The sequence below is a fragment of the Notechis scutatus genome, chromosome 6 (assembly GCF_049901735.1).
Source record: "Notechis scutatus isolate UNSWTSFEM ecotype Mainland chromosome 6, rNotScu1.2, whole genome shotgun sequence".
NCBI classification, from domain to species: domain Eukaryota; kingdom Metazoa; phylum Chordata; class Lepidosauria; order Squamata; family Elapidae; genus Notechis; species Notechis scutatus.
The window spans coordinates 31,525,490-31,549,368 of record NC_142014.1 but is presented as its reverse complement, the minus strand read 5'-3'; the positions used below and the strand labels follow the sequence as shown (position 1 = coordinate 31,549,368).

General features: G+C 41.9%; 2 protein-coding genes across 2 annotated transcripts in view; one reads left to right on the top strand and one right to left on the bottom strand.

Annotated features, from left to right (window-relative positions):
- ITPR2 (inositol 1,4,5-trisphosphate receptor type 2) overlaps positions 1–17,857 on the bottom strand; it is a 143,936-nt gene extending 126,079 nt beyond the window's left edge. The window contains 1 exon segment of the mRNA XM_087967877.1: positions 17,291–17,857. Coding sequence (XP_087824003.1) covers positions 17,291–17,382 — 92 coding nt within the window. The 5' untranslated portion in view covers positions 17,383–17,857.
- LOC148130159 (uncharacterized) lies at positions 15,468–16,207 on the top strand (the record flags this gene model as incomplete). The annotated part of the gene is made up of 2 exons (XM_087969062.1): positions 15,468–15,876; positions 15,930–16,207. Coding segments are annotated over 2 exons (687 nt in total), but the record flags the coding sequence as incomplete, so codon positions are not given.
- Positions 17,858–23,879: the final 6,022 nt, after the last annotated feature.

Below are 23,879 nucleotides of genomic sequence, written 5' to 3'. Positions count from 1 at the left end.
CGTAAAAAAGGAGAAAGGTTTTAAATCTGACTTACTACAATCTTAAAATTTCTCTCTCTCTCTCTCTCCCTCTCTCCTTCCATCTCTCCCCCCTCTCTCTCTTACACACACACACAATATCATGGCACAGAACATCTAACATCACATCTATCACCTTATAATCTTCTGACAACCTTCTGATATCTTCTGACAAGCCCAGGCCTTGGGGAAACCAGATACAACCGTAATTGTATTACAACCGTAATACAACAACCATATTACTAATTTAACAACTGCAGTGGTTCACTTAACAACCGGGGCAAGAGAGCTTGTAAAATGGAGCAAAACTCCCTTAACATATGTCTCGCTTAGCAACAGAAATTTGGAGCCCAGTTGTGGGTTGTTAAGTCGAGGCCTACCTACATTTTGTTAGCAGCCCATTTTTAAAAATCATTTAGGTTTCATTTCAATATCACGTTCCCAAAAGTAAGAATTGTCCAGCTGTAGAATAATCACCCTGTCTACTCTATTCTCCGTCCCTGGAAGTTTTAAGAAAGAGGTTGGACAGCTGCCTGACTGGGATGGTTTAAATTATTTTGTAGCACATTATAGAGGGTTGAACATGAAAAGCGTTGCGATACCTTCCAATGGTACAATTCTATTGCTCTGGGATTATTAAGCCCCAGAATTCCAAGATCACACAAAGGCGAGACCTTCACAATCCCCTTCTTCGATTTGCATTGGGCACCAAACTTGGAGAACTGTGTTTTATTAATAACATTACAGAATACACGACATATATTACATAACAATTTAACCGCATTTGCTGGAGCAGAAGGAACTAATTCTAAGCCCACCATTCTTGAAAACACAAGAGGATTAGCGGAGAACAATGAAGCATTGCAACTTCCATCCTGGCCAGATTTACTGAGAAGACCATTATAGTGTCTACAAGGTTTAGTTCCAGGTAAAAATGTGTGTGTGTGTGTGTGTGTGTGTGTGTGTGCTCATTGGCTGCTCATTTATGTCTCCTTTACAGAACTGCAAGCTCTCAGCTTTGTTTAAGCAACAATTAACTTTTGGCAGCTTCTAATAAACAGAATGAAGGCTCCAAAACTGCTCGGAGAACAAGGAGACCCAACTCTTAAAATACGGCCAAAAGTTTCAGGATGTCAGCTTCACAGTCTTGACAACGACGAATTAAAATGTCAGGGTGAAGGCACAGAAACAAGCTGGGATGCTTGTTGAATCTTGGTTGTTCAGTCGGGAAGAGAAAGGAAACATTCCAGAAGGTCCAAATAATCCAGGGGTGGGCCGCTACCAGTTCGCCCTGGTTTGGACGAACCGGTAGCTAATTTTATCATTTTTAATTACTGGTTCGGCAAACCAGTAAATCCCACCCCTGGCTGGGCCTGACCACACCACCCCACCCCTCCCAAGAGTCCCCACCTGGCCCGTTTTGGATGCCAGGTAAATACAGGGACCATGTGGAGGCTCGGGGAGGCTGGAAACAGGCCGTTTTCACCCTCCCAGAGGCTTGAAGGAAACCTCTGGAGCCCCGTAAGGGCAAAATCTTTAAGCATAAAACCTCTAAGCATAATCTTTGAAAAATCCTTCAGGACCAGCTCCTTGCCTAACCTATGGTCACAAGCCACAGTCATCCCCATCTTCAAAAAGGGAGACCCAAGCCTAGTTGAAAATTACAGACCAATCTCCTTATGCTGCGTCACCTGTAAAGTCATGGAATCAATTATTAACCAATCCATCATCCTCCACTTAGAGACAAACAACCTACTCTCCAATAAACAATTTGGTTTCAGAAAAAAACTATCCTGTAATCTGCAACTCTTACACTGCAAAAACATATGGACGACACAACTTGACCAGGGCAAAGCAATAGACGCAATCTACATAGACTTCTGTAAAGCCTTTGATTCAGTGGTACACGACAAACTACTCCTAAAAATAAAATCCTATGGTATCTCTGGACAACTGAATAACTGGATAGAAGCATTCCTTGCAAACAGACAACAAATGGTCAAAATTGGGAGCGTCTTATCAAATTCTGTACCTGTCAATAGTGGTGTCCCCCAAGGCAGTGTTCTAGGACCAACTCTCTTCATACTCTACATAAATGACCTCTGTGATCATATTAAGAGCAATTGCGTTCTTTTCGCTGATGATGTAAAGCTGTTCAATACCACAGACAATACTGCTACCCTACAAAAGATCTCGACTATGTATGAGAATGGTCAAACAAATGGCAACTTCAAATCTCAACAAATAAATGCTCTGTCTTACATATTGGCAAAAAAATCAGAAAATAAAATACAAGCTGAATAGTCAAGATCTTGTTGATGACCCAAGCTCTGTAAAGGACCTTGGAATACTCACCTCTAATGATCTAAGTGCTAGAGCCCACTGCAACTACATAGCCAAAAAGGCATTAAGAGTTGTTAACCTAATCCTCGTAGCTTTTTCTCTGGTAATATCACACTACTAACCAGAGCATACAAAACATTTGCTAGACCAATACTCGAATACAGTTCATCAGTCTGGAACCCACATTACATATCTGATATTAGCACAATTGAGAAAGTCCAGAAATATTTCACAAGAAGAGTTCTCCACTCCTCTACTGTTGTAGAATACCTTATGCCACCAGACTTGAAATTCTAGAACTAGAAAACCTTGAATTACGCCGTCTTCGGTCTGATTTAAGCATGGTATATAAAATCATACATTGCAATGTCCTACCTGTCAATGAATACTTCAGCTTCAACCATAACAACACAAGAGCACACAATAGATACAAACTCAATGTTAACCGCACCAAACTTGATTGCAGGAAATACGACTTCAGCAATAGAGTGGTCAATGTCTGGAATACTCTACCCGACTCTGTAGTTTCTTCCCAAACCCCAAAAACTTTAACCTTAGATTGTCTACTATTGACCTCACCCCTTTCCTAAGAGGTCTGTAGGGGCGTGCATAAGCGCACCAACGTGCCTACCGTCCCTGTCCTATTGTTTCTCTTATTCTTCTTTTATTTTTCTTATATGTACCCATTTCATGTATTCACAACTATGTATACACTTATACTTATTATCTTGTAAACAATTGGCAAATCAAATAAATAAAAAACGAACCCCCCCCACCATGGTGCAGGAGGCCAACTAGGCCACGCCCACCACGGCCATGCCCACCCAGCAACCGGGGCAGAGAACCGGTTGCTGAAATTTTTGAAGCCCATCCCTGAAATAATCCCTATTTCAATCGTTTTATGGAGGTAGACCAAAAGTCTGTCCAACAATTCAGACAATGAACATAATCATCAAATAGGGTTCTCCGGGTTGGGCTAACCAACATCCACAATGACTTCTTTCTCAGCTGCTGTGTATTTTAAATATTTGTACTGATAATGGAAATTTGTTTTTTTTAAACTCACTGTAAGGTTGCTTACTGAGATGGAGGAACGGATTAATCAAGTCAGAAAGGGAAATATGTATAACACAGAAACGGTCTGCCAAATTTGAGCATGCCCAAAGTTTCCTCCAGCTAGCACGACTGTACAATATTTTAATATTTCATGTAGATTTCTGAGCGTTGAGTGTCTTAAAGGAGAATTATTTTCTCTTCCATAGAACAACTGAAGGAATTGACATGTAGACATCGTACTAATTCAGAGCTATGAAGGGTTCAACTCAGCTGGACATGTAAAGTTGATTTGATAACAGCTGCCATGCATTTGACTTTGGAACTGAAGGTTTAAATAAATAACTCCATTGTAGGAACATCTATGGTAAAACTTTACGCCTGGCGACAATTCATGTCCTTGGCCCTTTGGCTACAGTCAGGTGTTTACCTTTTAAATAAACAGAAATAAATAAAAGAGTAACACCATGGTACCTATATATAACATCCCAGATGGACACATCAATTTCTAACTTGACAGTCTGTAAGCACCTACACAACAATACTATCAAGTGTGTGCCTTCTGATCCATAGAAAGGCGTCCTGTTTGTGTGCCGTTCAGAAGGTATGTCGATTTGTTTAGTAAGGGATTTCTTGAAACATGCTGTTTGACCAAAGGTGCTTCAATGTTTGCATACAACAGTTTAAATATGGACAAGCAGCCTGAAAGGAAGCGTTAACTTAAATTTTGAAGCAAGTTTCTGGTCACATCAGGTTGCACTTGTTGTGAACTCAGTGACTCTATCTTCCCAGTGTGTTTATTCACAGCTATCTGAATTATAATTAACCCCAAATAAACCCCTCTGCAGCATCCTCATTACATGATGAACTGTAAATTAGGCAACCAGATTTGGGGATTATTGTAGTGTACAGACTGAACTCATGTGGTTTATATATGATTTGGTGTCATGCAAACCCTCAAAATTGCATCATGTCAATGACAAGCCCAACTTTCATTTCATCCCACTCAATGGGATTTTTTTGGGTGGTGATGATGTTTAGTTTGGTTTGCTAACCATGATCCAAGTTAAACAAATCTTCTGTTATTTCGACTTCGAAAGGGCGACGATTCCCCAAACCTTAAATAAAATGTAGCATGCAGGAAAATGAATGCTGAGAGCGGGAGAGAGGGAAAGGGAGACAGAGACGGAGGGAGGGAGGGAGAGATGAGAGTTGGGGGGGGGGAGAGAGATGATAGAGACAGGCAGATAGACAATAGACAGAGATGGATGGATAGAGAGACAGATGAAAGAGATAGAGAAAGATGATAGAGACAGATAGACAGACTGGATAGATAGATAGATAGATAGATAGATAGATAGATAGATAGATAGATAGATAGATAGATAGATAGATAGATAGATAGATAGATAGATAGATAGATAGATAGATAGATAGATAGATGATAGACAGACAGACAGATAGATAGATAGATAATATAGGGAGAAAGACAGATGATAGAGGTATATAAGCAGATAGACAGGTGATGGAGAGATAGAGAGATGAGACAGAGAGAGAAAAAGCAATGATAGAGGAGATAGAGACAGATAGGCAGGCAGGCAGGTGATGGATGGAAAGAGCAAGCGAGAATAGACACGAGTGTGTGTGTGTGTGTGTGTGTGTGTGTGTGTGTGTGAGAGAGAGAGAGAAGAGAGAGAGAGAGAGAGAGAGAGAGAAGTCCCTCCAGTTATCCCAGCAACATTTTTCCAAAATGATTTGCCCTTCTCTCCTTCCTAGGGCAGAAGGAGAGGGAGGGAGAGGGAGGGAGAAGGTCACCCAGCTGGCTTTGTGTCTAAACTAAGACTAGAACTCTCAGTCTCCCAGTTTCTCTCCTTCTGTCTTAACCACTACACCAAACCATATCGGCTGAATTCCTGGAAACTGGTTGCCAAACATCTCCGGGTTGTAAAGATTTTCTGGGTTAAGACTCAGGCAGCTTAAGGGATGAGTACAGAGATACTCTAAAAGATGGACGATTAAGAGCCAAATTGTAAAATTGCAGTCTGGATGGGAAAGAAGATCAGGATAAGTTGCATTCCCCAGTTTTCTCCCCTTATGTGATTACTTTCCCCACCAAAATGCAAAAAAAACACCAAAACTAGGTCAGATTTCTTGCTAAAACTTAAATCCTGCCGTCAAAGTCCTTTTGCTCAATAAGTAAGTTGGTGCCACTGCCCTGCCAAGCACAAGCAACTATATTTTTCTTTCTTTCTTTCTTTCTTTCTTTCTTTCTTTCTTTCTTTCTTTCTTTCTTTCTTTCTCTTTCTCTTTCTCTTTCTCTTTCTCTTTCTTTTCTCTTTCTTTCTCTCTCTCTCTCTCTCTCTCTCTCTCTCTCTTTCTCTCTCTCTCTCTCTCAACCTCTCTTGCATTTTTAATTCCAAAACAAAAGCAGGCAAAACACCATCTAAAACTTTATCCCCATGCCAAGAAAAACTTCACCTTTTTTATTGCCGTATCTCAGACTGCTATGAAAAGCTGAGGACGTACAGTTGCAGGGAGCTGGCAAACCTGAAAGTTATCTTTAAACCATCGACCCTGGGTACCCAATCAGATACTGCAAATGCCTCTAGCAAAAATGACAAAAGAGGGTTTTTTTGTTTTTTTAATGAATGACTTGGAAAGTTAAAGGAATACGACAACACAATTGGCCTCCCCTTCCTCCAAAAAGCTTTGGTTTCCTTCGTCATAAATAATAAAATATATTATTCTTATAGCGTTCGCCTGGCAATGAAAACATGTGAAGAAGGGCTGCGTAATGTGGAAAGGCTTCACTTCAGAAGTTGTGGCTGCTCTATCACCGGAGGCTTTCAAAAAGAGACAATCACTATTTGAAATGATACAGGGTCTCCTACTCAAGCAGGGATGAGAGGGTTGGACTAGAAGACCTTCAAGGTCCCTTCTGACTCTTATCATTCTATGATCTAAGAGGAGAGCACAATAAACAAGAAAGAGAGAATGTTCAAAACAATACTAGTCCCTCCTGTGAAGATTTTTGACAAGGCCTTCCCCCAACACACACACACACACACACACACACACACACACCAATTATGACATGGGTCCAGAAGAATGGCCTGATCTGCCTTGCCCGGAAGTCACTCCTCAACTTACAGTGATGAGGTGCCAAAATGTCATTAAAGAAAACATAGGCTTCCTCTCTCTTATATAATATGAGGAAGTCGGGATATTCTGCAAGCACCATCACAGATCCGGTTGTCCTCATGTTCTGACAGCTGCAGAGAAAGTGTCCAAGCTGTAACTTTAAACGGTCACTAAAATGAGCTGGTTGTTAAGTCAAGGATGACCTCTTCTTAAAAGTTACTCCTTGGAATCCTATTTTGGAGAATTAATATCTATGTTTAATTTCTTTGGTTTGTATCGATGGGATTGGCCGAAGATATTTTTTTCCCACTGATTGTGTTATCTGCTAAAATCAAGGACAGGAAAGCAAGTGTTGGATAGGGCCAATCCTGGGATTTCACATTGTTTCCCCGTTGCAAAGCCTCTCTCTGAGCAGGCGGTGCTGTTTTGTGTCACAATAAATCAGCCCAACAGGCTTGTGATTCAAATAATCCGTGAGCCACTTCCACTAAGTAGCAGCTGATGAGAACATCTGTTTGCTTTGGACCGGAGGGGTAAAATCTTAAGAACCTTTGGAAAATTTTCCACTGAGAGGAGGGAGGAAAAAGGAAGAGCGCTCTTGGCGACGGTGCCGGATTTACAAAAGTTTGCAAATACAGTTTTTTCCCTGCAGTTTTTCTCTAGTTAAACCACAGCTCTGGCTTGGATAAGATGCAATGCACAGATTGTCCTCGACTTACGACCACAAGGGAACCCAACATTTCCTCTTTTAAATTTTTGTTAATTTGTTAAATGTAAACATTCCATCTTCCCTTAAACAGTGTATCGTCTGGCTACAAATATCTCTGTGCAATAACCATCAAAATTTACAATATTACAACGTTAATATTGATTTTCTAATCGTGATATTGTGTAGGAGCTCGATACTCGTGCTTTGCTATGAAACTATGTGGTCAGGCAAGTTTTTGGGGAGGAAAATAAGGGGGAAAAAATTCTGCCTCTGCCTACCAGCATCCATCCGTATTCACCCGGCTAGTATCCTGTCAGTGTGTGAGAGATTTGAAGGCTGTTTGGAAACTGAAACAGCATTTGCTGTGTGAGCAAGGAGACAGCAAGGAGCCTGGGCGTGGCTTAGCTCAATTGTTCTGTACTAAAGCTGCTTGGTGCTGTGAAACTAAAACTGAAACTGAAACTCCTCTCCTCTGCTTGTGTTTTCAATTTGGAACAGATTTTTTTTCAGGTGGGAAGTAGAACTCCTTAGCATCAAAGTGTGTTAATAATACAGTAATTATAATATATGAAATACTAATGCTCTAATAGTCATTTGGAAAAATCCTTTCTTAGTGAGCACCTAGAAGCCAAGAGGAAAACACGTGCCAAATTTCAAGTTTGTAGGCTTTACGGTTCTGGAAATTTTGTGATGATGTGTGAGGGGTGTTTCCTTTCATATAGATAGATAATAATAAACCTGTTCATTTCTCCTTCTTAACATATCTTCTAATAAAAATTTAGTGACAGCATTAAACATAGTGAGCTCAATAATCATATCAATAACAGTCATATTGTTTACATCTATATCATAACGTATTTTCTACATTTCACTACTCTCCTTCTAAGTTTCATTTTTCTCCTCTAACTACCGTTAAAATAATGGGACCCCAACGTTTCTGTTGCTAAGTGAGTTCTGCCCTGTTTTACAACCTTTCGGGCCGCTGTTAAGTGTGAATCACTGCAGAGGTTAAGTCAGGGACATGCTGGTTAAGTGAATCCAGTTTTCCCATCAACTTTGCTGGTCAGAAGTGCATCATGTGACCCCGGGGAGAATGCAACAGGCATGAGTACATGCCAGTTTCCCAGCCTCCAAATTTTGGTCATGTGACCACGGAGATACTGCAATGGTCCTAAGCGTGAATAAATGCACACTTTTTCCCACAGTGCTGTTGCAACGTTGAGCGGTCACTCGATTATTATTGTAATTCAAGGACTATCTACAAATAAGAAAAGAAAATGGCAGCTAGCATAGCATTGTCAGTGGAGAAAAAAATAGGATATCTATCACCTAAAACTCTATCCGTATTTTTGTCATTGTGACATTGAAGGTTACCCGATCATTATTCATCCCTGTTTCATTCGTAGGCTGTTTGCAAGTTCCTTTTTAAAAAGGGGGGCACGAATTCTTGAAAAAAAAACGGTCTAAAAAAGATCCTTTTTAGCTATGACCATCTGCAAAGTTAAGCTGTCACTAAGTGCAGTTCTCTTTATAGCCCATTAAAATCAAGTTTGGAAGGCTAAAAATACGTAGTTTAACACACTTGGCACAGCAGCATTTAATCAGCTAATGGTGGTAAAAATATGGGTAAAATTGCCTTTCCGAGAATTTTCATAATTTTCAATCAAATCTGTTCAAACCAGAGTTTACAGGTTGAACAGCTTTCAGAAGTTTATCAACCCCATGCAATCGCATCAAATTCCTTTTCTCGTAAAAGGAATGTTGTCGCTATTACTGCTTTCAAAGTCATTATATTTTATGGCAAAAGATGGCGGAAATTGCGACATTGTGCCACCAAAGGCAGAATTTCGAATAAAGGAATCAGGTAACCAACCTGCAGTTAAATTTGGCTGCAATCCAGTCCTTGGAATATTTCCTAGAGAGTATAGATCCGTGACGGTGAACCTATGGCATGAGCCATTTGTGCGGGCACGCAAGCCCCTGCCAAAGTTACCTGCACTGCGCATGTGTGCGCCTCCTGCGTGATTTTTGGCCCATTTGAGGCCGTTTTTGCCCTCCCGGAGGCTCGAAGGAAGCCTCTGAGCCTCTGGAGGCTGAAAACGGGCCCGTTTCGGCACTTCTGGTATTTTCTACCTCCCAAGGCTCGAGGGAAGCCTCTGCAGCCTCGGGAAGCCGAAAAACAGGCCTTCCAGAAATACCAAAACGGGCCCGTTTTCAGCCTCCCAAGGCTGCGGAGGCTTCCCTCGAGCCTTGGGAGGCAGAAAATACCAGAAGTGCCGAAAAGGGCCCATTTTTCGGCCTCCCAAGGCTGCAGAGGCTTCCCTCGAGCCTCGAGGAGGGTGCCAAGGCCTCAAATGAGCCAAAAATCAGCTGGGAGGCGTGTGCATGTGCAGTGCAGGTAAGAGGGCAGGGTGGGAGTGTTGTGTGCGCATGCGCAGGGGGGCGGGGCACATTGCATTGTGGGTGCTGGAGCGTGCGTGCACGCTATCGGCACATCACAACAAAAAGATTCGCCATCCCTGGTAGATAGTCCTTGACTTACAACAGTTCATTGAGGGAGCGTTTGAGTTACAGAGGCCCAGAAAAAAAGTGACTTATGACTGATGTTCACACTTATGACCATTGTAGCAATCCCTGTGGTCAACGGGATCAAAATTTGGACACTTGGCGAGTGATTCATATTTACGACAGGTTGCAGAATCCCAGGATCACCCGATCCTACTTTTATGAACTTCCGACAAGCAGTGGGGAAATCAGATTCACTTTAACAACCGTGTGACTAAGTTCCCAACTGCAGCAGTTCCCTTAACAACGGTGGCAAGACAGGTCATAAAATGGTGCACATTTTCACTTCACCAATGTTTCACTTAGGAACGGAAAATTTTCGGCTCCGTTGGGGTTGTAAGTCGAGGCCTACCTGTCTTCAATCACATTCAATGACTGGGATCATTTCCAAGTCACAAAAACACATTTTTTAACAGAGACACTTCAAAGCTGGCACAGAACAATGCTATCTACAAAGTTTATTTTTGCCAAGTGTTTAAGAGATTGTCTTTATACATCGCAACAACAGAATTCCAGCAGACTGCTCAAGTGTGTCTTGACCTTTGCCTTCTACGAAGAATGGGAAAACGTTCCCTCAGTCAGACTATAAAAATTTTATGTTTTGTTAGAATCAGAACACAACTTTCTCCTTTCTGTCCTGGCCACTTTTTACACGATGGAGAGTGTTTTAACAAACTGCATCCCTGTTTGGTTTGGTGGCAGCAGCGCCTCAGATAGAAAGTCCCTACAGAGAGTGGTGAGGACAGCAGAGAAGATTACAGGAGGCTCGCTTCCCATTATTCAGGATATCCACACATCTTCATATTTCCAAGTTTGAGAAACACCAATCTAGATTTAGCAATTGTTGTCCATTGTGTGCTAAATGGAGGTCAGTGTCACATTTTCTACTAAGACATGATCATCTTTCAATGACCCCATAATCCCTTGTGGGGTGAAGTCTGGGCAACTGAATGGAGCTGAGTGTTTACTGGCCAGATGCCCTTCCTGTTGCCAATGTGGAGTTTTGTTCAGCAGATATATTCTCATTGTATCTAGAGAGAGAAATACCTGCCTCTACCTAGGATCGATAGAAAGTCCCACAGAGAGTGGTGAGGACAGCGGAGAAGATTATAGGAAGTTTGCTTCCCGTTATTCAGGATGCTGCTTGTAAGCGCTATGTGCTTAGAGCCTGAAGCATTGTTAGAGACCCCACAACACCCACTTCATGGTCTGTTTCTGTTGCTCCCCTCTGGGAGGAGGTTTCAAATAATTTCTAGCAGGACTACCAGCTTCCCTAATAGCTTTATTCTCTATGCCATCCATCTGGCAAACTCGCAGATTCGTTTTTTTCTCCATGAACATGTATAACTAGACTGTGTTGTTTCCTGTAATCTTGTTTCTCTGTGTCACATAATATATGTTGGTATATACATAATTTTGTATTTATTTATCTTGTCATGTTTATGTAGTGTAAAAGGGTGGTGACCCTTTAAGAGCTGCATGCAACGAAATTTAATTTTTTTTTTAAAAAAAAAAGTTTTATTGATTTTAACAACAAATAAAAACACACAAAACATAAAACATAACATAAGAACATCATCATTCTTCATAAATTTAATTTTTAATGTATGCCAATTAGTGTACACTCTTCTCTTATTTTATTCCATTCCATTCCATTCTTGTTCTGTTCTAGTTCTTTTCTTATTCTGTTCTGTTCTATTCTATCCTATTCTTTACTCTACTCTACACTCTACTCTATATTCTATTCTATATTGTCCTATCCTATCCTATTCTCTACTCTACTCTATATTCTATTCTATTACTCTACTCTCTCTTCTCTTCTCTTCTCTCTATTCTATTCTATTCTATTCTATTCTATTCTATTCTATTCTACTATACTATACTATACTATACTCTACTCTAAACTACTCTACTCTACTCTACTCTATATTCTATTCTATATTCTTTTCTATTCTATTATTTGCAGCAGCCAAATGTGCTTGGGGACAACTATGTACAATTTTTTTAAAAAATGAACTTCCTCTCTGGGCCACGATAGCAAGTCACAAGATAGCAAGAAAGACAAGTATAAATAGAGACAGTCCTTGACTGATGACCAAATTGAGACCAACATGTCTGTTGCTAAGCGAAATGTGCGTGAAGTGAGTTTGGTCCCATTTTAGGACTTTTCTTTGCCACCGTTGTTAAGCAAATTGCTGCATGTATAAAATTAGTGACCCAGTTATACAGTGAAACTGGCTTTCCCCTTGAGTTTGCTTGCCAGGAAGACTCAAAAGGGGATCACGTGATCCTGGGACATTGCAACCGTCGTAAATATGAGTCACTTGCCCAAGTGCTTGAATTTTCATCAAACAGGGATTGCTGCAGTGGTCATAAGTGTGAACAATGTTTCTAAGTTTCCCTTTTTTTCAGTCCCATTCTAACTTTGAACAATTACCAAATGAACTGTTGTTAATCAAGGACTACCTGTACAATCCATTAATTTCAATTTCTCTGGAATGGATTGGCAGAGGAATCAAGATCAGTCATTCATCCACATGAAATTTCCATCCAGATCCGGGGTTGTCAAACCCAGCAACCTGAAGATGTGTAAACTTCAACTCCCAGAATTCCCCAGCCAGGAAAACCCCCATAATCCCTTGCGGGGTGGAGTCTGGGCAAAGTAAATGAAGCTGGCTGAGAGTGTTTCCTGACCGGATGCCCTTGCTGTCCCCAGAGTGGAGTTTTGTTCAGCAGATATAGTCTCATTGTTTGCCCAGAGAGAGAAAAGTCTGCCTCTACATAGGATCGAAGTCACCGCCTCCTGATTGACCTTAAATTTAATTGATTAAATTTAATGAAATTAAATTACATTTAAAATTGATCTTAATCAATGATTGCCTGGGCAAAAAAATGTAGGGCATGATATAAATTTAGAGGATTGGGAAAAAATGTGGATTGATAACTGTAAATTGACATTGTCAACAGCATTTAAAGAAAAGCAGTATAAAATGTTTTGTAGGTGGCACTTAGCCCCAGCAAGACTGGCCAAAATGTATCCAAACACAAAAGCAGAATGTTGGAAGTGTAAACACAAAGAAGGAATGTTCTTCCATATGTGGTGGCAGTGTCCAGAGGTTAAAAAATATTGGATGAGGGTACAAAGATGGTTATTAGAAATTACAGATCACAAATTAGAACTCAAACCAGAAATATTCCTATTAGGAATAATTAAGGGAAAACTGAGCAAGGTCATCCAATACATCATTATACATATCATAACTATGGCGAGAATAGCCTTTGCACATGGATGGAAGAAGGAAAAGATACCATCTGAAGAAGACTTGACACAAAAAATAATGGATTGTGCGGAACTGGAAAAATTCACAGTGGAATTAAGAGGCAAAGATGATTCGGACTATTGGGATAGGTGGTACAAAAGGGTGGAGGATAGAAATAAGAGTTGATGTTTACGTATAAAAGGAGAGTATTATTAATAACGACATGAACACTGTTAATGTGAATAGAGATTTGTATTTTTGTTTTTAAAAAATAATTTTTTAAAAAAATTGATCTTAAAGTTTCTGAGTTTGAGAAACACCAGTTTAGATTTTGCCATTGTTGTCTGTTGTGTGATAAATGGAGATCAACTTCACGCTTTCTGCTAAGACACAATGGGCTTTGTTTAATCGTGGCTTAGCAGGATATATGAACTCCAGGTTCAGTAGGAAGCCATTCATTGCTTCCAGGTTGTGTGAATCTAGCCACCTTCGATTCATTTAACAACTGATGCGAAAGAAACCATAAACTGAACCCAAAGCCGATTAACTGCAAACATTTCGTAAAATCTGTCTAGAGCCGGGGAAGAAAAGTTCAATTTCTTCCTCCCCCCCCCCTCACAGTTTCCCAGCTAGAGAGAAAAAACTAGTGTCCAAGGAGAAAGTCTCTGTTAGAAAACTTTCTCTCTGATAATCCTGTTTACTTTGACCAAGGACTGATTTGCAGTGGGGGAAACTACCTTGCTGGTTCAAAGGAAACCTTTGATAGCTTGGCTGCTGTATATGTAAACTATCCTGGAGCACACCATGTGCATGAAGTGGAATAGGAATAGAGAATTGGAATTGGAAGGAAGAGAAGAGAAGAGAAGAGAAGAGAAGAGAAGAGAAGAGAAGAGAAGAGGAGAGGAGAGAAGAGAAGGGAAGAGAAGAGAAGAGAAGAGAAGAGAAGAGAAGAGAAAATATGAATGAGAAGAATAGAATAAGAGCAGGATTAGGAGGGAAGGAAGGGAAGGAAGGAGAAAATATGGAATGGAATAGGAATAGAGTAGAATAGAATAGGAGATAGAATAAAATAGAATAAGAAATAGAATAGAACAGAGAATAAGAATAGAATAAGAATAGAAAATAGGATAGGATAGGATAGGATAGGATAGGATAGGATAGCAGAGCTGGAAGGGACCTTGGAGGTCTTCTAGTCCAGCCCCGAATCAGGCAAGAAACCCTATATCATTCCAGACCTCTGCTTAAAAACTTCCAGGGTTGGAGCTTTCACAACTTCTAGAGGGAACTATTTAAGCCAGTCAGCCATTTGGAGCAGAAAGTGAGAGCCACATCTGAGGGTCAGTATATATACAGGCAGCCCTCGACTTACCACAGTTCTTTTATTATTTTATTTTATTTTATTTTATTTTATTTTATTTTATTTTATTTTATTTTATTATTTTATTTTATTTATTTTATTTATTTTATTTATTTTATTTATTTTATTTATTTTACTTTATTTTACTTTATTTTATTTTATTTTATTTGTCAAACGCTCACAATATAATAGAAATAAGAATAAACATAGGTGTAAATACATGAAATAGCGGCTGTTCAAAGTTACAACTACAGGGAACAAAGTGACTGAATGATCGTTTTTCACACTGACACCCATTGCAACATCCGCACGTGCTCAGAATTCTGACGCTTGGCAACCGACTCATACTTATAACACTCATGGGATTCCCCTTCTGTGGCCTTTGGCCAAGCAAAGGTCAACAGGGAAGCCAGATTCACTTAACAACCATGTGACTAACTTAACGACAGCAATGGTTCCCCTTAACAACTGGGGCAGAGCTCCCTGAACGACTGTCTCGCTAAGCAACTGAAATTTTTCAGCTCAGTGGTGGTCATAAGTCGAGGACATAGCCATCCTCCACGGAGAAAGCAACCGTAGTTTAATTAGCTCCCTTCTTCCTGTCTAGGAGCCCGTGAGGCCAGTTAAATTTCCATGCTGGATATCAAGTTGGTTTGCTCCCTCTGGCTGGAACAGAATTCAGGGACAACCGAGTTGATCACAAATTACAACCCAGGGCACCCACGGACACAACACACACATCTGAGGCTGCACAGCAATTCTCACACTGGAATGACTCAGCCCCTAAAATTGGTTTTTCCCCTGAATCTGATTTTTTGCTCTGATAACTCAGATCATCGCATCATAAAGCAGCGACAGGATGGTGTCCAAATGGGACCTTTTAGCAAGCGATTGTGCCGCACAAACACAAACCCACAAACCCTTCGCACAGCCACTCTCCCGAGCTGACACACCCAGGTTGCATTCAGGGGACGAAACAGCTGGAAGAGATTTGGGGAGTATTTTTATTTTATTTTAATTCCCTGCCAGAGCAGGATTTCTCAAAGTCAAAGTAAGTTCCTTCCTTCCTTCTCCCATCCATCCATCCGTTTATCCATCCATCTATTCATCCTTTGTTCCTTCCATCCTTCATTCCATCCATCCATTCATCCTCCATCCATCTATTCAATCTTCCTTCCTTACATCCATCTATCAATCCGTTCATCCTCCATCCATTCATCCATCCATCCATTTATCCTTCGTTCCTTCCATCCATCCATCCGTTCATCCTCCATCTATTCAACCTTCCTTCCTTACATCCATCTATCCATCCGTTCATCCTCCAATCCATCTATTCAACCTTCCTTCCTTACATCCATCTATCAATCCGTTCATCTTCCATCCGTTCATCCATCCATTTATCCTTTGTTCCTTCCATCCATCCGTTCATCCTCCATCCAACTATTCAACCGTCCTTCCTTACATCCTCCATCCATCCATCCGTTCATCCTTCATCCATCTATTCATCCTTCCTTCCTTCCATCCTCCATCTATCCATCCATTCATCCTCCATCCATCTATTCATCCATCATTCCTTCCATCCATCCTTCCTTCCTTTCATCCATCCATCCGTTCATCCTTCATCTATCTATTCAATCTTCTTTCCTTCCTTCCATCCATCCATCGGTTCATCCTCCATCCATCTATTCAACCTTCCTTCCTTCCACAGACCCCACAGTCCTCTTCTTCCTCCTCCTCCCTGCACATACCCCTCCCTTCTAGCTCTGATGATGTTCCCCAGTTGGGTCATGAAACGTCTTCAAGAAAACAACTGAGTTCAGAGAGCCCCAAGGACCCCACGGTCCCCCTCCTTCTCCTCCCTACACACCCTATTCCCTTCTATGTAGTTGGCTGCAAGAAAAACCCGGAGCTCAGGCAGCAGGAGATTTCCAGGAAACCTGCCCTTAGTTGTAGGCTGGATCCCTCTTGAAGGACTTCCTTACCCCGCGGCTTCTTCTCCTGCCCTCCTCCTCCTCTTCTGTCTAAGCCCCCTCCCCCACTCCCCAGGCCAACGAGAAGGACCCACACCGTCAATAGAGGCGCATCTCCCCCAGACCCCACCTGGGCCAGGTTGGGGGGGACCAGACCGAGCCGCCTAAGGAACTCCCCGCCTCGCCAAGCCAGCAAGTCAAACACACATGGCACCCTCTATGCGGGTGCCATCTCCCCACGAAATCTCGCGCGGTTCCACCTCCGGGGCTCGATCCCCTGGGCAGCCGGGACCCCCTCCAGCTACTCGGGATGGGAAGGGGAAACCTGTCGAGGCCAAAGGAGGCTCTGATCTGGGGCCCCCACCCCAACTTCCCCCCCGCGCACGTGGGAAGGGAGACGCTGTCAAAAGCCGGAGCCGAGCCAAGCGCGGCCAGAGTTGCGGAGGGGTCTCTCCCGAGAGAGGAGAGCAACATGGGAAGGGACCTTTAGAGGTCTTCTAGTCCGAACCCCCCCTACTCAAACCAGGAGACCCCTACCTCCCCTCTATACTGTACCCTTCCGGACCAACCAAAATTTGTCTACTCTTCTCGTTATAAATTCCTCCAAGGTTGAGGAAGCATCCCCGAGTCGTTATTATAGTCCAGCTGGAAGGAAGGGAGGGAAGGAGGGGTGGGCTTGAAACGTTTCCTTCCCGCGCCTCGCTTAGCGACCCTGCTGGTGCTTTGGACGGGCCCCGGCTCTTGTTTCCTGTACGGAAGCAAAAGGCAGGCCGGGCTCCAGAGAAGCGAAAGCCAGCGGAGGATGGGACGGACGAGCCCCCCACCCTCCTTTTCGACTCCCCCTCCTCCCCCTCCTCCTCCGAGCGCCCCTTACCCCAAGGTGCTGATGAAGCCGTTGACCGAGCCCTCGGCGTAAAGCGAGACCACATCGCCGATGTAGAGGAAGCTGGACATTTTATCAGACATGCTGGCTCATTTTGGGGGGCTGCCTTCCTCCTCCTCTTCCTCTCCTCCTCTTGCACCCCCCACCCACCCAAGGGGGCTCCAGGTAAGGCAGGACAGGTGAGGAGCCCTCCTCCCCCAGGCGGTGGCCGCGAGATGCACCAGCTGGGCTTGCCCCCAAAAAACCACCCCACGTCTGCTTTGAGAATCCTATTCCCGCCTCCTGTTAATCCGAAGCCACTCCGGTTCCCCTTCTTCTTCTTCTCCTCTCCTTTTCCCTTGGCCGCCCCCTTTGGCGATCCTCTTCGCGGCTTTTGCTCGGTTGCCGGACGGTTGAGGTGTCGGCGGTGGGTGGGTGGGTGTCGCCTCTCTCCAGCCCAGTCGGGGTCCGGGGTTCCCTTCCCTTCCCTGCCCTCCCCTGCCTGGACGGCGCCTCCGTTTCCTCCGCAGACAAACTGAAAGTTTTGCAAGCGACTTTCCCATTGAAGCTGCTCGAGGGAGGGGCTTCCCGGTCCTCCCCCACCACCCTTTACCCGCCCCGACCAATCGCAGGCGTCGGAAGAGAAGTGGGGGCGGCCCCACGAGAGATCGAGGAAGAAGGGAGGATGAAGGGAGGATGCGGGCGGGGAGCGAGGGGGGGCGGACCAGAGGGGAGGGGAGCTCTCACCCTGGGGTGATTAAGGTTATGGGAGTCTAGTTTTATGGACTTGCGTTCAAGGTTTCTGTACACACACACACACACGCACACACAGAGAGAGAGAGCTCTTTGCATTGGCCAATCCATAATTCTAGATTCTTAATAGATTGATTCCATTTACCAACCCACAATTCTAGATTCTTAATAGATTGATTCCATTGGCCAACTCATAATTCTAGATTCTTAATAGATTGATTCCATTGACCAACCCACAATTCTCAATACCTCAATAGATTTATTCCATTGGCCAACCCATAATTCTAGATTCTGAATTGATTGATTGCATTGGGCAACCCATAATTTTTGATACCTTAATAGATTGATTCATTGGCCAACCCATAATTCTCGATACCTCAATAGATTGATTGCATTGACCAACCCATACTTCTCGATACCTTAATAGATTGATTCATTGGCCAACCCACAATTCTAGATTCTTAATAGATTGATTCCATTGACCAACCCACAATTCTAGATTCTTAATAGATTGATTCCATTGGCCAACTCATAATTCTAGATTCTTAATAGATTTATTCCATTGGCCAACTCATAATTCTCAATACCTCAATAGATTTATTCCATTGGCCAACCCATAATTCTAGATTCTGAATTGATTGCTTGCATTGGGCAACCCATAGTTCTCGATACCTCAATATATTGATTGCATTGGCCAACCCATAATTCTCGATACCTCAATATAGAGAATTCCCCCTCTCCTGGTGATTGGCTCAAGGTCACACAACCAGATTTTATGCCTAAAGTGCAACTAGAACTCACCCTCTGCTGGTGATTGGCTCAGGGTCACCCATCTGACTTTCATGGCTAAGGCAAGACTAGAACTCTCTGTCTCCTGGCTCTTTAACCACTACACCCAACTGGTATGTTGTAGTACAAGCCATGAAACTAAGCAGAAGATATGGATGAAAAATCTTCTTAAATCAGATAGTTGAGGCACCTAGAAACATAGTACAAAGAATTTCAACTATCTCAACCTGAATTGGGAAATCAAAGTCTGTGAGGAATGGAGAGCCAGCGGGTTCTTGACATCTCTTGGAGACAACTTCATCATTCCAAAGGTGGAAAAGAAAACTAGAAGGATCAGTTACAAGGATGGGTTCAAGAAGAAGAAGAAGAAGTTGGCAGAGCTTTGGAAGAGAGTGGCCTAGCATTTGCCTTAATGCCAAGAGGGAGAACTCAAGGTAGATAGATTCATCTTCCAGATTTCAAGAGGATTGTCTTCAATCAGAAGAGGAGGAAAGTACCATGGATGGAAATCCTGGAGCAGTATATTTAGTCTAAAGGAGAGAAGATTAAGATGAGATATAATAGCAATCATCCAGTACTTCAAGAGTTGGCAGAGAGAAGAAGGGGTGGATTTATATCCAGAGCTCCCAACTAAGAGAAGAACCAATCTATGGTAGCTTTACAGAAGAAGACCCACACTATAAATAAAGAGGAATTTCCTGACTGTAGAAATTAATATTACGTTGCCTACCTCCTGGTGTCCTGGATACTCCATCAAAGATTTCAGACAAAGTTAGACAGCTGTTATATCAGCGATGGTATGAGGATTCCTGGCCAGAAGAGGGGTTTGAGGTGGATAAGCTAGAAGATCTATAAGATCCCTCTCAACTCTATTATTCTAAGGTTGTGGGATCCAATTAATATAAAGTTCCAGCTTCTGTATACCCAACATTGGATCCAGGTTTGGTCACCACACTATAAAAAAAGAGGTTGAGACTCTAGAAAGAGGGCAGAGGAGAGCAACCAGGATGATTAGGGGGTAGTTGGAGGCAGGGGTGGGATTCAAAAAATTTAAACGGTTCTGTGGGCGTGGCTTAGTTGGTGGGCATGGCTTGGTGGTCATGTTACCGGGTGGATGTGGCTTGGTGGTCATGTTATTGGCTGGGCGTGGCCAACTCAATATCACTCACATCGAGGCACGCATCTCCTCACCTGGCCTCTCATGACTGTGGGGATGCTGCAACAGTCGTAAGTGTGAAAAACGGTCATAAGTCACTTTTTTCAGTGCCATTGTAACTTTGAATGGTCACTCCACACAAGCAAAGTACCAGCAAAGGAGGGGAACAAAACTCCAGAGACGTTCCTGAGACAGGCAGGAAGTCTAGTCCTGCCAAGACTGTAATAAGGGTTAACACAATTAACACAAGAATGTTAATAAGGGTTAGCACAATTGAGAAAGTCCAGAAATATTTCACAAGAAGAGTTCTCCACTCTTCTACTCGTTGTAGAATACCTTATGCCACCAGACTTGAAATTCTAGAACTAGAAAACCTTGAATTACGCCGCTTCGGTCTGACTTAAGCATGGTATATAAAATCATACATTGCAATGTCCTACCTGTCAATGAATACTTCAGCTTCAACCATAACAACACAAGAGCACACAATAGATACAAACTCAAAGTAAACCGCACCAAACTTGATTGCAGGAAATATGACTTCAGCAATAGAGTGGTCAATGTCTGGAATACTCTACCCGACTCTGTAGTCTCTTCCCAAACCCCAAAAACTTTAACCTTAGACTGTCTACTATTGACCTCACCCCTTTCCTAAGAGGTCTGTAGGGGGCGTGCATAAGCGCACCATCGTGCCTACCGTCCCTGTCCTATTGTTTCTCTTATTCTTTTATTTTTCTTATATGTACCCATTTCATGTATTCACAACTATGTATACACTTATACTTATTATCTTGTAAACAATTGGCAAATCAAATAAATAAATAAAATAAAACAAATAAATAAATAAATAAATAAATAAATAAATAAATAAATAAATAAATAAACGGAGAGGCAGTTTCTGTAAGCAACACCAGAATGTTTCCTTCCTGCCTTCCTTACAGGATTAGGCCAGTAATTTCTTCTAACAACCGGTTCTCCGAACTGCTTAGAATGTTAACAACCAGTTGTAGCGAATAGGTGCGAACCTGTAGAATCCCACCCCTGGTTGGAGGCTAATACATACGATGAACAGTTGCAGGAATCGAGCATGGCTACTCTAGTGAAGAGAAGGAAAAGGGGAGACATGATAGCAGTCTTCCAATATTTGAGGAACTGCCACAAAGATGGAAGGGTCAAGCTCTTCTCCAGAGCATTTACTACAGAACAGTTGAGCTAAGCCATGCCCAGGCTCCTTGCTGTCTCCTTCTTGCTCACACAGCAAATGCCTCTGCCTACTAGCATCCATCTGTATTCATCTGACTAGCGTCCTGTCAGTGTGTGAGAGAATTGAGGACTGTTTGGAAACTGAAAGAGTATTTGCTGTGTGAGCAAGAAGGAGGCAGCAAGGAGCTTGGGCGTGGCTTAGCTCAACTGTTCTGTACTAAAGCTGCTTGGTGCTGTGAAATTGAAACTGAAACTCCTCTCCTCTGCTTGTGTTTTGCATTTGGAAGAGATTTCTTTTCAGGTAACACTTAGCATCAGAGTGTAACAATAACAATAATATAGGAAATACTCTAAATGCTCTGATGGTCATTTCAAAAAATCCTTTCTTAGTGAGCCCCTAGAAGCCAAGTGGAAGATGTGTGTCAAATTTCAAGTTTGTAGGTTTTACGGTTCTGGAGATTTTGTGATGATGCCTGAGTGGCATTTCGCTTTTATATAGATAGATACAGTATATGATCATAATTACGATGATGATATTTGTATGTTAACACCGTGGACACCTAGAGAATACTCTGTTCAACACAGAAAGGAAATGTTTGATATAAAACAATAAAAAATATTTAAAAAAAAGAATTGGGATGCTTGGCAACTGACTCGTATTAACGACTGGGTGGCTCACTTAACAGCTGCAGGGATTCCCTTAACCAAGTTGGTTTGAGAAGTCGTAACGTGGGGACGAAAATCACTTAGCCATTGCCTCGTTTTGGAGCAAAAAAAATTTGAGTTTCTAATCCATTCGTATACCGAGGACCAGGGTTTTTTTTAGAAGTGTGGCCTAGGAAGAAATAATTTAAGCATGAGATTTAATCCTCAGCGCCACCTACATAAAAATGCAGCATGCAAATTGGGGTGCTGGTATATTTTTTTAAAAAAGTATGGCTAATTGGTCGAAATGAAAGTTAACTAGAGTTGGCAATAAAATCAAAGTTGAAAAGAGGTGGTTTTCTACGGCACGAATTAGCCCAAAGACTTGGAAAATCTCTGTTGTGTATGCCGAGTTGTGAGACATTTTCCATTCTTTGCGGGTTCTGGAGGAAACACAATGGCATTAAAAAGGGGCGGGGCTTGGTACAATTTGGGCTGCCATCTTAACCTTTTTTTTTTAATTCTGTCCCCATCCCCTGGTATGTTTATTTCTTTAAAAATAAAGATACGTTGATGAAATAAAAGAAGATTTCTTCGGCTTTCTCTCAGGAAAATAGCTGAAATAGCCCCACTTATTTTTGTTTTGTAATTCAGTGGCATAGTGGCATGCCAATTAGTGTACAATCAAGGTGACAATAAAGTTATTCTAAGTTGGCCTACAACTTATTTGCAGAGGTGACATTACAACTATCATAACTCACCTGGGCATAATTACCATAATTCTTCTCTGAAGTCCTTTCCTGGAGGTTCAACCACAGACCAGACCTTCCTTGCTGAATGTGGTTTTTCTTTGCAAAAAGAAAAAAGAAAAAAGAAAGAAAGAAGAAAGAAGAAAGAAAGAAAGAAAGAAAGAAAGAAAGAAAGAAAGAAAGAAAGAAAGAAAGAAAGAAAGAAAGAAAGAAAGAAAGAAAGAAAGAAAGAAAGAAAGAAAGAAAGAACCCAAACTTTTCATAAACCCAGAAGGCCTTCCTCTCTGGAAAGCAATTTTTTCCTCTCTAAATGTTAAATGTTAAAGATTAACAAGAAAGGCAACGAAGCAGAGCAACCTGCACAAACAATAAAAAGTGTTGTTATGCACTGGTAAAAAGATGTTTGCATGGCTTGTCCTCAATTTATGACCCTAACTGAGCCCAAAATTTTTGTCATTATGTGAGACTTTGGTTCAGTAAGTTTGACCCCTCTTTATAACTTTCTCTCTCTCTCTCTCTCTCTCTCTCTCTCTCTCTCTCTCTCTCTCTCTCTCTCTCTCTCTCTCTCTCCATCTCCCCAAATATTCATCTCTCTTTCTCTCACTCTTTCTCTCTCTCTCCCATCTATGTATCTATGTATGTATCTCTATATCTATCTATCTATCTATCTATCTATCTATCTATCTATCTATCTATCTTTCACGTATCTATTTATCTTATCATCTATCATCTATCAATCTTATCATCTATCATCTATCTATCCATCTATCTATCATCTGTCTATTATCTATCTATCTATCTATCTATCTATCTATCTATCTATCTATCTATCTATCTAGCTATCTAGCTATCTAGCTATCTAGCTATCTAGCTATCTAGCTATCTAGCTATCTAGCTATCTAGCTATCTAGCTATCTATCTAGCTATCTAGCTATCTTTCCATCATTTATCATCTATCTATCTTCTATCTATCATCTATCATATATTTTTTATTGATTTGATTTGATTTGTCAGTCGCTTATAAGGTAATAGGTATAAGTATAAACATGAGTAAGAATACAGAAGATAGGTACGATTAAATGGGGACAATAGGACAGGGACGGTAGGCATGATGGTGTACTTATGCACGCCCCTTACAGAACTCTTAGGAAGCGGGTGAGGTCAATAGTGGATAGTTTAATAAGGTTAAAGGAGTGGGGGTTAGAGGATGTAACAATGGAGTCAGGGAGTGCATTCCAGGCATTGACCACCCTGTTGCTGAAGTCGTACTTTCTGCAATCAAGTTTGGAGCGGTTTACATTGAGTT